A 12,900-nucleotide genomic window follows, 5' to 3' on the forward strand; every position below is an offset into this window, starting at 1 on the left:
TCCATTAAGAGAAATCAGTAATGCAGTATGAATAATAAAATTGATTCAAGATATCGATGTATTAATAAGAGAGATGGAAGGCAACTGACATAGTTAAAGATCAATCTAAAACACTATAGTATTTTCCATTTAGGGTTAAAGGGAGTAAATCCACTGCAGTCATGAAGAAGCCAGTAGTGACAGACTGGGAGTGTGAGCTAGTGGTTGGAACAAGGGAGGGAGTCTGGCTTCCTGTGTTCTATTCCTGGCTCTTTTGCTGACTGATTGTGTGACTATGTGCAAGTCATGTAATAGCACTTCACTGTGTCCTAGTGGTATTGGGGAGCCGAATTAATGTTTGCAGAGCTCTGAGATCACCAGTGCTATTTTAGTCTGCGTATTAAATAAGCAAATGAGTCTTCTCATGACCCTTGCAGGATCTTGCTGCCTCCGAAAGAGCTCGTCGCCATGCTGAGCAAGAGCGGGATGAGCTGGCTGATGAGATTGCAAACAGTGCTTCTGGAAAGTGAGTCATCAAATGGACTGTCCTCCTGTCCGAGGCTGTTTATAAGCAGCAATGACTGTGTCTTCTACTAATGCACTTGCATGCCCCACACTGACCTCTTGGTTCACTGTTTTCCCGATGAAGGGAATGACTGGCATAGGTACTGCAGCATCGGGAGAGAGTTTGCTGACTTATTAAAAGCAAGTGGAGGTAATTACTGCGTTACCTGGTTGGACCATGTAACGTGCCACCCGCTTTCTTTCACCCTCCAGATCAGCTTTGCTGGATGAGAAGCGCCGTCTGGAAGCCCGTATTGCACAGCTGGAGGAAGAACTGGAAGAGGAACAGAGCAATATGGAACTCCTCAATGACCGGTTTAGGAAGACCACACTGCAGGTGCAGTATCTTTGGCATATGCTGCTTTGGGCACTTTTATCTCCCTTAAGTGTACAGTATAAAAGGTGAATGAAGGCTTTGAATGTTGCCAGATGACTGACTCTTCATGCCCTCCCAAAGGTTGATACGCTCAACTCAGAGCTGGCTGGAGAACGGAGTGCTGCCCAGAAGAGTGAAAATGCACGCCAGCAGCTGGAGAGACAGAACAAAGAACTGAAAGCCAAGTTGCAGGAGCTGGAGGGATCTGTGAAGTCTAAATTCAAGGCAACCATTTCTGCTCTGGAAGCTAAGATTGGACAGCTAGAGGAACAGCTTGAGCAGGAAGCAAAGTAAGAAGAGATGGTTGTTTGGTGTTCCAAGTAAATACAGGCAACACTGGTTATTTGAAACTTCCATGGCCCTAGCAGGACTTCTCATAGGTACTAAATATTCCCATCTCAGTCCCAGCAATTGGATTTTCTTAGCTAGGACTCAGTTGCTGAAGGGACACTCTTGGACTGAACAGCATAAAAAGACTGAGGCTTTACATTATGTTCACCTTATCTGGGTTTCAAGGTCAACTCACTGTACAGAGGAAACTGTTGAGCTGGTTCTTTCCCCAGACTAGCTGGGTGTGGAGCCTCCTTGTGATGCTGTTTATGGTAGTACAGTGGATCCCACAGTGTGGTGCAGCCATGTAAGCACCTTGCACAGCCAGTGATACAGACCCTGGTAGTCTGATAGCGCCCACCCCCACAATCCTCTGTCAACCTGAATTAGGAAGTGTGTGCAATGAACAGTCCATTAACAGCTCGTTATTTTTGGTATTGTCGTTATTTTTCTGTGTTAATGATGGCTTTTAATGTCCTGCCCAAGGACAAGGCAGCCCGGCTCCAGGGGAAAAAAAGCAGCCTTCTCTTTTAGGACTGTAATTTCTCCCTGTGATAAAACCATCCTCTAAATCTTCAGTCCGTTTCCCTCCATCCACTATTGTACTTCAGCTGTGGGGGAGGACCATAAACCATCTCTCTTCTGCAGATGGTTAGCAGATGCCCTTGTTAAAGCACTGCAACTGATCCCCACCTCAGATAACAAGCACCCCTGGTTTTAGCATGGAACAGCCAAGCCCACTCTGCTCCCGTGCTGACAGATTAGATCCTTCAGTTACAACCAGCACAATTACAAGATAGCATTTTAGAAAGGTACTTAGAAATCAAACCCATTTGTGCTTCTGAGTGTGACTCAGATCTGGACACACTAGCACTTAACTCCACGTGTTCTAGTTATGCTCTGGAAAGAGAACCCTGCTACAAGTGAACCAATGTATAAAATTCCTAGGCTGATTGATCCTAGGGTTAACATTGCTCTGTTTTCTTAGGGAAAGAGCAGCTGCTAACAAGCTGGTGCGTCGTACAGAGAAGAAACTGAAAGAAGTCTTCATGCAGGTGGAAGATGAGCGTCGGCATGCAGACCAGTACAAAGAACAGGTAAGCAAAGGTGCACAGCTGTGCTCCAAACCCAAACTCCTGCAGACGTGCTCCAGGAAGAGACTCAGGTACAACTGCTGCCCCACTAAACAGACTTCACAATCAACCTGGAGGAAAGAAAACTCCCTGGAAACTCCTGCTGCAAAAGCCCCACACCAGACATAAAACAAACCCTGTTCAAATGCTTGCTGATAACAATGAATCCCAATGAGAATAGAGCCCAAGGTCCAAGTTCTCACAGTGGCTCTCTGCAAATCCAGGTGGAGCTGCCGGGTAGTTCTGCACTCCCTGTCTCTAGCTGCACAGCTTTTACACTGTCTCTGCTTCTGCTGGGAACTCGGGGGCCTTCTCTCTCCTTTCTCCCCGGGCGGTGTTTTCTGTGGTCTCCCCAGCCACCTGAGAGGGGCCTTCACCGTGGCACTGACTCCCATCCCAAAACACCTCACCAGCAGCAGCTACAGGCAAGCTGCTGGCAAGTGGAGCCTTTGTGTATGGGCGCCATGGTGTAGCCCGGTGCTCTCACCTGCTCGAGCTGGGGAGTTGGGCATCAGCAACCCCACTAGGATCCCACACTGCAATCAGTACAGCACTGTTGGTCTGCCAGGATTTGAGACAGAGGGGACTGTGCACCTGGCAGGCGTGGGTGATCTCCCCCTGTGGGCTCCATGTGAGGGACCAGCACGTCTCTCCTTTACATCCTGCAGGCCCCATTGCTAGGTAGGACACAACTGGTGTGTCTGCAAGAATGAATTGCAGCTCTTCAGCTGGAGATTTGTATAGCATGATAGTCTGGTCACTTAAACGTGGGTTCCACAAGGTGCATCTGAGGAGCTTCACTCACTCAGGAGACATCTGGCTAGGACAGAATCCCACTTTTACACGTGAGCCTGTTCTGTCCCATCCCAATCAAAATCCCCAGCGAGGCTGACTGTGAAAGACAAGGATTCAGCTCTTTCCTTTCTGCCTTACCCCAAAACTTCACTCAGCTGCAGCTGCTCAGCTTTCTGCTGAGTCAAGCTTCGTGGTCCCAGCCTGGCTCTCTCCCCTAGATGGAGAAGGCTAATGCCAGGATGAAGCAGCTCAAACGCCAGCTGGAGGAAGCTGAAGAAGAAGCAACACGTGTGAATGCCTCCCGTCGTAAACTTCAGCGTGAATTAGACGATGCCACGGAGGCCAATGAGGGCCTTAGCCGGGAAGTCAGCACTCTGAAAAACAGGCTGAGGTAAGCAGAGTCGGTCTGCGGGCCTGGGCCCTGGAAGGAGCTCTGAGCACAGGCAGCATCTTACCTAGGTCTTCACAAGCCACAGGGAAGCTTTAAAGTAGCTACAGGAACTCACTCGCAGGGTGGGAGGCTTCCATGATGCCAGGGTCTGCTAGAAGCCGTCTGGAAGTGCCGTAGCAGAGCCAGTAATGTTACAAAGGAACTTCAAACTGGAATCTGGAGTACCAGGGTCTGCGCTGGGAAATATCAGTAAATCCTCATGAAGATCCTTGTAGTCTGTTGGCTCCAAACCTTCCGGGCTCTAGCTCTGACAGGTGGGTTGGTTTTAGTCAGTGTGATTGATTCCAGCCTCTGTGGAAATGCTGTAAGGGGGCTCAGCTCCTTGTTAATGTAAGTGACAGAGAACCATTTATTTCTGCCTTGTCCTGGCTGGAATCCAGCTCAGTACCCTCTCTGGGAATGGTTCTCTGGCACATCAAGAAAGATGTGTGGTCTGAAGTACAGGGGGAGGGGAACTGAGTGAGCTAGGCACAGAGCAGAGTGTGGGAGAGGCAAAGAGCAGCTGAACTGGCCAGCTGTAAGAGCATGGCAGTGCTGCGGTGCAGATGGAAGGAGTTGCTTGTCGTGCTGGAGTACATGTAGCTCAGTTCTCGTTCTTATAACGTGCAGCATCTCAGAGGTCTGCTCGGGCCTCATTTTTAAACCTTCCCCTTCCCTCCCCCCCGAACCTGAATCAGCGCCGCCCCCCTCCTGCCTATGGGGTCAGCCTCACTGCATGCGTTGGTGGCTGCATGCCCGGCCACCCACCACCCTCTGCTGGGCTGGCTGTGTGTGCTGCAGTGCCACGAGGCAGCGATGGCCGGCTAGTGTGAGGTGCACAGCCACTGCGGCACCGACCCTGTGGGAGGAGAGCCGACTTTTTCTGACCTGACCCAAACCTGACACTTTTTGGATCCCATCTGGTTCTGGTCGGGTTGCAGGACTCGGCAGCATTTGTTGTCCACAAGTCAGATATCAGCTAGTGGTCAGTGTTTCTCACTATTCATGTGCTGTAGCAGTGAGAGCCCATTTCCTGCTGGTGTTAGATGTTCCTGTATCTGGGGCCGTTAAATGTCCACAAATGTACTAAACTCCGTTCCTTGCCCTGCTTCTGGCTTACGTGACATTAGGGAAGGTGGTGTGCATTGACATAAACACAAAGTGTCTTGGGGGGCGGGGGTATAACTCCTGGCCCCAGGGAAGGTTTCAGGAGCCTCCTTAGTGTAGGATGCTCAGGTATTTAGTGACTAGAAGGGTAGATGACTTGGTGGGACTTCTGGGTTCCACCGTATACCTCTTGGTGGCTTTCTAGGTGACCCATTCACCCTACAGGCTAGACAGTGAGCAGCACAGGCCTGCATTCAGCAATCATTTGGTGGTTTTTTTCTAGGAGGGGTGGCCCTATCACCTTCCCTTCAAGTCGATCTGGTAGACGCCAGCTGCATATTGAAGGTGCTTCTCTGGAACTTTCTGACGACGATGCAGAAAGCAAAGGCAGTGACCTCAACGAAACGCAGCCTGCCCAAACCGAGTAGAGCCGTGTCACACCATTAGCATGCAGAGCCCTTTTACACAGAGTGGAGTGCAAAGGACTTACCTGACCAGCAAACTGCCTTGTGGCCGTGAATCTGCCTTATGTAATATTGGCATGCTACAAGGTTACTTATCACAGGTCAACTATGTCTTAAGGCTCTGTAGCCTCACTATACTGTACCCTGCTTCAATATAGGTACAACTGCTTTTTTATATCTAGTAAACTCTCTCTGTTCAGTGCATCTCTTTCCCAGGTATTCCTTGTAAAGCCATTTTATAAAGCATCATGTGAAGGATACAACTTTTCTATCAATTCAGAAACTTCATTCCCAAGCGGTAGTTGGGTGGGGCAGACCCATTGTTGTTACTATGCATGCTTTGTTGTACAGATAACACCCTTCCATTTCTTTTGTGCTCACGTGGCCCTCGGCTGTAACGCATCTGTTGGCGCACTGTGAAGACCAAACTGCTCCTGTGTCTCTCTTCTTTTTCTCCTAATTATTGTGAGCAACACACAATCAGCAAGTAAACTGTGAACAGGCCTCGGAAGCGTTCAGAAGGAAATCTAGGGTTGAATGAATAGTATCCATTTTTAACCCGCCATATCATTTTGAAGTAGTGTTGGCATCTGCTTCATCAATTAGTGCTTGTGCACCACAGTTAAATTGAATATTATCACCGTTCCTAATTTGTACAATACCTCGCATCTGTATAGACCTGCTATATCAGTCCGAAGGCATCTGTACATAGTAAGGCTAGTAAAATATGAACACCTGTCACATGGAAAAAATAAACATGGAACAGCAGAGGCTCAGGATGGGAATTTACTCTTAACTGCTGGCTGAGTAGTCTTCAGAGCATGGAGCTGAATAGCTGCTGCTCCTCTTGACATGAGGGAGTTTCACAGCCATGAGATACAGGTTTAAGAAATACCCGAGCCAGCCTTGTGTAAAACCAGCTGTTGAGCCTAAAGCAGCAGGACCATCTGTACTGTACTATGTTTTTGGCTTGTTTGGAGTCTTTGTAGTTTAGAGGTTAAAAGATGGATCTTGCCTGCCTGAGAGTTGACATGCCAGTGGATGTGAATTCTTTCTTTTGGTTTTTATTTTGACCAGTGTTACACCAAGTAGTTACATTCTTTTTGTTTAACTAGCTGAAAAACTGACATTACAGAAAGTGCCTTAGACACTACAGTACTAAGACAATGTTACATATATAATTTGCCTATATAACAATGATTTACTGTATTAATTTTTGACTGTGCTTCATATCATGTACCTCTCTAGTCAAAGTGGTGGTATTGATATTCAGTGATAATGAATCAGTGTTAACTATGAAATCTCATCCCTCTGCAATGTGCTTGAAAACATGATTTTCCTTTGGGTTAAAAGCTTTAACATCTGTTACAAAGGTTTTGTTGTGCGTTTGGATATTTTTTAATTGAACTGGCTGTTGACCACCAGGCATCTGACTGCAAATATCTTGTTTTCTTGTATACCCATATTTCTAGACAATGATTTTTGTAAGACAATAAATTTATTCATTATAGATACTGATGCCTGCTCTATTTACTTACAAGAAAAGCTAGCTCCTGAGGCCTACATAGACTTAATAAACAAGAATATGACTTTGGCAGCTGCTGTTTCCCTTCTTACTGTTAGCTAGCCTATTTTGATTTGTATAGAGTATAAAGGGCCTGTCCAGTGCTTTTGACATGGTTACCAGTCCAGTTTTAGCAGGTTCTTTTCATTGCACGCCCAATCATGGAACTTACTAGAAATACACAAGTGGGGAGATGCATGGTACTCTGCAGCCACGTGGATCTGTTTTATAAATGACCATCCATGCACACTTCCTGTGGTGATTTGTCTCCATTCTGGCCTTTAACCAAAGCTGAGGTCTTTCTGAATGGGGAAGTTCAGATTTACAGCATAAGAACTCTGTTAACATCCATTGGCAATTCCCCCTGGAGTCCTGAACTGCTGGCTGCATACTGTACTTTATAGGGGAGGAGGTGAGCTAAGCTTTGGAGGAGTGCTTCTGAAGGAAGAGTTTGCCTTTACCCTACTGGATTGGACTATGGATAATCTGCTTAGTCTACCCAAAATAGACCTTGGATTCTTCTATTGACTTCAGCTGGTGTCATTTGGAAATAAATGTTTCTATACAAACCCTTTTGTAGATAAACTGAAGTCCTCAAAGATAATGGCCATCAACATATCAGTTCATACAGGGAAGACACAGCTCAGGGTCTTCCCCCCACAAATTTCTGTAGCTGGCCCGTGTCTTGTCACTAGATGCAAATTAGCCTTTGAAATGACTGGCCTGTAATGCTTCAGCACATGGGCTTTAAAGAGGTGTCTGTTATGTATCAGGCCCTGTTCCCTAACCACAGTGCAGGTGGATGGCTTTAATTCAAAACCTTTCCTGTTCCTGCAGGGAACCAAGTTGGGAGGTGGCCTGTATAACGTTTTCATTAGCAGTTGAAGCCCTGGCCAGTATACACAGGGATTCATAAGCACAAGTTACTAGCACAGTAAAAGGTGGAGAACAAAATGGCTCCATACGGCAAATGCCAAAGACTGAAGAGCCTACGGATTTAAAGGTGATACATGGACCAAAAACTGAGCCAAGCGCTGATTCCTGTGCTCAGAGACCTTGCTAGCCAGCCATGGACTCTGAATTGGATCTGGGGTTGCCTGGGGAGATAATGGCTCCAGTAGAGCTCTGGTGTGGTGGTTTTATAGGTCTTTCTTACTCCAAACATGGCATGCTGCCTGTCGCACAAGCTGGAGTTTGAGTGACTTCCCATCCCAGGTACAGCAAGTGGGGTCATTCTGTCTGGAGGGGATTCATGCATCTTAATGCCGGACAGGACCATTGTGATCAGCTAGCCTGACCTGCATAACACAAGCCATAGGACTTCCCACAATTAATTCCTTCTTCAAGTCCAATAGCTGTGACTGAATGTTTGTTTTTCTAAAAGATGTTTGAAACATCACCAGTGATGGAGAATTCACCACTCGCCCTGGGAGCTATTCCAATGGTAAATTACCTTCCCTGTTTAACAGTGCAGCTTCTGTCTAGTCTGAATTTGTCTAGCTTCAACTTCCAGCCCTTGGATCTTTTGTTATATCTTGTCTGTTAGACTGACCAAATCACCCCTTAACCAAATAGATTGAGCTCCTTGAGTCTCACTATAAGGCATGTTTTCCCCAATCCATCAGTTGTTCTCATGGTGGTCCCTGGGCCCTCTCCAATTTATCAAGTCTTCACTTTTGGACAGCAGAGGTGGCCACAGTATTCCAGGAGTAGTCACAGCAGTGCCAGCTCCAGAGATCATAAACCTCCTTACTCCTTGAGATTCCCCTGTTTGTACAACCAAGGGTTGCATCAGCCTGTTCAGCTACAGCATCAGCCAGGGTCAGTCTCTGCTTCCCAGGCTAGAACTTGACATTTGGTCACATTAAAATGCATCTTGATTGCTTGCATGACCCCCACTCTTTGTCATGGACAAGCTTTCTCAGCAACCCTTTCTTCTAGTCCCTGATAATACTTTGATCAAAGAGCAGTGCTGTCCTTTCCCTACCCAAATGTCAATGAGTGGGGTGGGAATGGCATAAAACTGGTGTGGAATAAAGTTATCACTTTATTGGCCCAAGGCTGTGGAGTAAGGGGCTCAGCATCTCCCAGGCATAACTCCTAGCAGAGTCAGGGGCACCCTGCACCTCACAAGCTTGGCCCAGTGTGCCTAGAGAGCTGCTGCCTCAGCTTCACCCTGCACTGTGCACTCCGGGCAGAACAACAGCTGTACTGAGCCTGCTCCAGCTCACTCCAGGATGTGATGGGGTGACCTGGAACTGAACTCTTACAGCAGAGCTCATGCCAAGTACCCAGAGCATAGGCAGATTCTCTCCCTCTCTCACCTGCTCTGTTGTTACGTGGCGCTGAGCCTATAAACATTTACCCTGTGAGAGAAGAGGGGTGCTGCTTGCAACTCCACTCCACTTCTGTCAGCATGGGAACCCCCCAATCCTGCCTGGCTCCTGGGAAACCAATCATTCCTTGTGCCAGGTTGTGGGGAGCGGAGCTACCGTGGGGCTCAATGGTGAGTATTAAAATCCACACCTGCCGGAGACTAGCTGCAGCTGACAGTTAATCTTCAGGGCTCACTCGATTTGTGTACGGCAGCATGCACAGGGACATGGCTTGCTTAATTAGAGAGAGGCTTTAAAACTGTTGGGCATTCAATGGACATGTTCTCTTGGGACAGGTTTATCCCACAGCTACCCGTAGCAGGGTCCTTGTACCTTTCTCTAAAGCAGCTGGAGCTTGAGGCAGTCTGGCAATTCCTGTGCTGAGGGGCTTCTAGCGTCCTTCAGATGGTAGAAAGTTGCTGCAGATCCTGGAGAGCTGTAGTAGCTAAAACATGCCAGAAGAGGGCAGCAGAATTGCCGTGTAAGGGACGAGTAGCCGAGCTGCAGGGTGCATGGGGAAGCCCAGCATGGAACAGCAAATCTGTCCCTCGTTGTGTTCTTCTCAGCGTGTGTCCCAGGAGCAGCAGGGGGGACTTGTAGCGTCTCAGACTGGCTCTTTCCAAAATCCCAGGCTCTAGAGAGACTAACTGGGGGAGTGGGGGTGTACTTGGAGGACAACACCTAGTGTTACTGCAAGGGATGGGAGAAGTGGCTGCTGGTCACGGTGTCAATCCTTTGTGGCCCTGCCCTGGTGTGAAGGAAACAGCCTAGGTCAGAGTTTGGTGCCATAATGAACCTGCTGGTAGGAAAGCCCCCCTGCCCTGACCAGACCGTTGTTCTAATGGCAGAGGGCCCACTGGAGCCAGCCTGCTAGGGTTGCTGGGCGTCCAGTTTTCGCCAAGGCAGGTTTCCTGGGGCTCCCGGAAGCAGCCGGCCTATCCTTGAGGGAAGGGGTGCTCATGCAGGCTGGCTGGCTGGGGCTTTGGCAGAGGCTCTGTGGGCATGATGCCAACCCCCCCTAGGCACAGCACTGTGGTGATGCTTGGAGCTCAGCAGGTACCTGGCCATCACTCCTGCTACTGTGGAGGTGCTCACAGGGCCTGGGCTCAACCAGGCTGAGTCTGCTGACGTGGCTGCCTGCCCCCCTGCAATATCTGCGCTCTGCACCCCAGCTGGTGCACCTAGCAGGATTCGCCAGCACAGGGCAAAGGTGTGTTTGCGCTGGGAGAACAGCCTCTCTCCCTGAGCTGTGTGGGCCAAGGAAGCCCAAGGCAGGCTGAGGCCAAAGGCTTTGTGTGGGGCAGAACAGCCCCTCCCCAGCAAGGACCAAAGGCTGGGATGGAGGGGCGAGGGGTAGTGGGCTCTGTGTCAGGTGGAGATAGGGCAGCTGCAGAGAGTGACCAGGCAACTCCTTGGCAAACCCCACAGCCAGGGCCTGGCTGTGCAGGGTGGGATGCAGCAGGCCTGGCTCCACAGCATGGTGGCAGGAGCTGGGCCCTTGGAGCAAGGGCTGCTGCATCCTGCCTTGCGGAGCGAAGCCCTGCTAGATGCGGACTGCTCTGTGGGAGCAACGAGAGAGCTCAGCTTGCTGCAGCTGGAGCAATGTGCTAGGTGTTCCATGAGGTCAGTGCCGTGGGAAACTGAGCAGAGGCTCAGCTCTGCTAAAGGCCCAAGTGCACTGTTTAGCTAAGCCTGATCTACCTCTTACCACACACACAAGTGCCCCTCGTCCAAGAGATCACAGGTGCTGGGCACCTTCCTATCGTGAGAGCCCAGCATGCCAGCACTGAGCTCAGTCACCTCCCCCAGACAGAGCAGGCCACTCTGTTACACAGCCAGTCTGTCCTGGGAGTGGTCACTGCAGGCAGGGTTCCCTGTCCATTCCTAACCCAGCAAAGCCAAGAGGAGGGCCCAGGGCAGGACTCCAACAGGTCACTCAGACACTGCAGTAGCTCAGGCCCACTGCTGAAAAGACACGTCACATACAGTTGTGGTGACAAGTGTCTCTAAGAGCGCATGAGTCCGGTTTGTTCTGGCATGAACAAAATCCCACCTGGAAATAGCAGCCCAGCTTGTCCATCTTCTCTTCCCCCAGCGGGCAACTCAGTGAGGAACCTGCCCACCCCGAAATCACCCACAAAACAGCCTCCACCTTCTCTTCTGCAAAATCCACTGGTTCCACGTTAAAAGAGCTTTATTTTTTGGAAGTTCACTTTGTTTCTTTAAACCACATGATCTTTGTCGCAACTGTCTTATGATACTGTCCTATTTAAACATGCCATATAGATTCTGAATAAATAAAGCTACAAAGCCCAAGTTATGTACAAATATCTTAGGCAAAGATATTGTTTACAAACCTATATACAATAAAACAAATGTAAACAGTCAAATGCAGCAAAGGATGCACTGGAAAAAGGGACGTACAAACCCCTAACATTAAGTGGTGATTCTACTCCACCCCTTCCCTTCCATTTGGGCAACTGGTTTTACGTGGCATTTGTAAATAAATCAGTTGGCTCCTACAAATGAAACCCACAAAGCCAAATGAGGTGGGATGGACTAGACTGGAGAGGGAGATTTTTAAACCCACGGACCAAACCACTGGCAGGTTTGCATGTCCTTTTTGAAATCCAACAACTTTGAGGCACAGAGAGAGAGAGACAGCGAATTGCACAAACACATCGCTTTGCAGACCCACAAGGTACAGAGTGGCCCAAAACTGTCACAGAAGCCCACTGGTGGCACTGTAAAGTCTAGTCGTTCTATATGACACAGATCTGAACACTGGCTAAATGCTCACACATTTTTAGGGGGCCTACTGCATTGGCAGCATTGCCAACACAATTAGTGGCTTCTCAGAGTAGCAAAAGCAAGACTCTAATTCTCCTTGAACGTTAGTGAAATGTTCATGCATCTAAAAAGTTGTTTGAGGCCAGGAGTCTCCTTCCCAGGGCATTTGTCAAATAGGATTAACACATCTAAACCGTACCTGGCATCCTTCAAAAATGGTTCCCTCCATACTGAAACTGTGGTGGCAGCATGTGCTTAAGTGCCAGGCTGCTAGGAGAAGAGGGATTGGAAACACAGATTCAGCCGTTTGCATCCTATCAAACCTAAGTTAGGAAAGGTACAGAGTGAAGGGCTGAGGATCAGTTGTTGGCTAGTGAGACTCCTGCATCCCGTGAGACAGAACACACGTATCAGCTTGTGTGACCCACAACAGAGTGCGACCATGTTAGAGAACGTCCACTACAGCAATAGGAGAAAATAAACTGTATTGACATTGAGTGAAGGATTGTGCGTGTGCTGGGACTCCTCCAGGCAGCAGGCTGGCTCCAACGCTGCTCCACACCGCAAGGCAGGCTGAGTTCCAGCAGGGGGTGGTAATGGGAAGGACTCAGAAGCAGTTCTTTTCTTGGGGGGCTTCTGGTTGAGAAAAGGGTTAGTTCAAAGTCCTCCCGGCTGTTCATACACTCAGAGGAAGCATGCCTGGCGCTGATGAGGGTCTGGACGATCCTATGCCCGGAGGGGGGCCTTGGTCAAAGCCATTTACTGTCCTAAAGAGCGAGAAGACAAGAGAGGCTAGTAAATGAGGAATACAGCAATACACTGTGGCCAATGCACCTGCGTCCCCACCCCACATAGTGCTGGAAGGTGGGAGCCCGACTCCTTCCAGCTGCCTTTCTAGACATGCTAAGGGCTGCAGCAACAACAAAGGGCTAGCTAAGGCGGGAGGGCAGGGTGTTGTCCCGCAAGCCATCCACCTGTCACTCAGGCCTCCCT

The 12,900-nt window shown here is 49.0% G+C and overlaps 2 protein-coding genes across 9 annotated transcripts in view; one reads left to right on the plus strand and one right to left on the minus strand.

The window, feature by feature from the left end:
- MYH10 (myosin heavy chain 10) overlaps positions 1–6,842 on the plus strand; it is a 139,518-nt gene extending 132,676 nt beyond the window's left edge. For both annotated transcript variants that reach the window (XM_077833047.1, XM_077833046.1), the window contains 6 exons: positions 417–505; positions 757–880; positions 1,001–1,209; positions 2,238–2,346; positions 3,396–3,568; positions 4,998–6,842. In XM_077833047.1, coding sequence (XP_077689173.1) covers positions 417–505; positions 757–880; positions 1,001–1,209; positions 2,238–2,346; positions 3,396–3,568; positions 4,998–5,142 — 849 coding nt within the window. In that variant the 3' untranslated portion in view covers positions 5,143–6,842. The remainder of the gene's footprint in view (positions 1–416; positions 506–756; positions 881–1,000; positions 1,210–2,237; positions 2,347–3,395; positions 3,569–4,997) is intronic.
- A 4,451-nt stretch (positions 6,843–11,293) lies between these two features.
- Positions 11,294–12,900, minus strand: part of NDEL1 (nudE neurodevelopment protein 1 like 1) — a 43,800-nt gene continuing 42,193 nt past the window's right edge. For 6 of the 7 annotated variants that reach the window (XR_013347880.1, XM_077833289.1, XM_077833291.1 and 3 more), the window contains one exon: positions 11,294–12,674. Coding sequence is in view for 1 of the 7 variants with exons in the window: in XM_077833291.1 (XP_077689417.1) it covers positions 12,584–12,674 (91 nt within the window). In the remaining 6 variants the exon portion in view is untranslated. The remainder of the gene's footprint in view (positions 12,675–12,900) is intronic. The other variant, XR_013347878.1, reaches the window with a different exon arrangement.

This window comes from Eretmochelys imbricata, chromosome 14, assembly GCF_965152235.1.
Source record: "Eretmochelys imbricata isolate rEreImb1 chromosome 14, rEreImb1.hap1, whole genome shotgun sequence".
NCBI lineage: Eukaryota > Metazoa > Chordata > Testudines > Cheloniidae > Eretmochelys > Eretmochelys imbricata.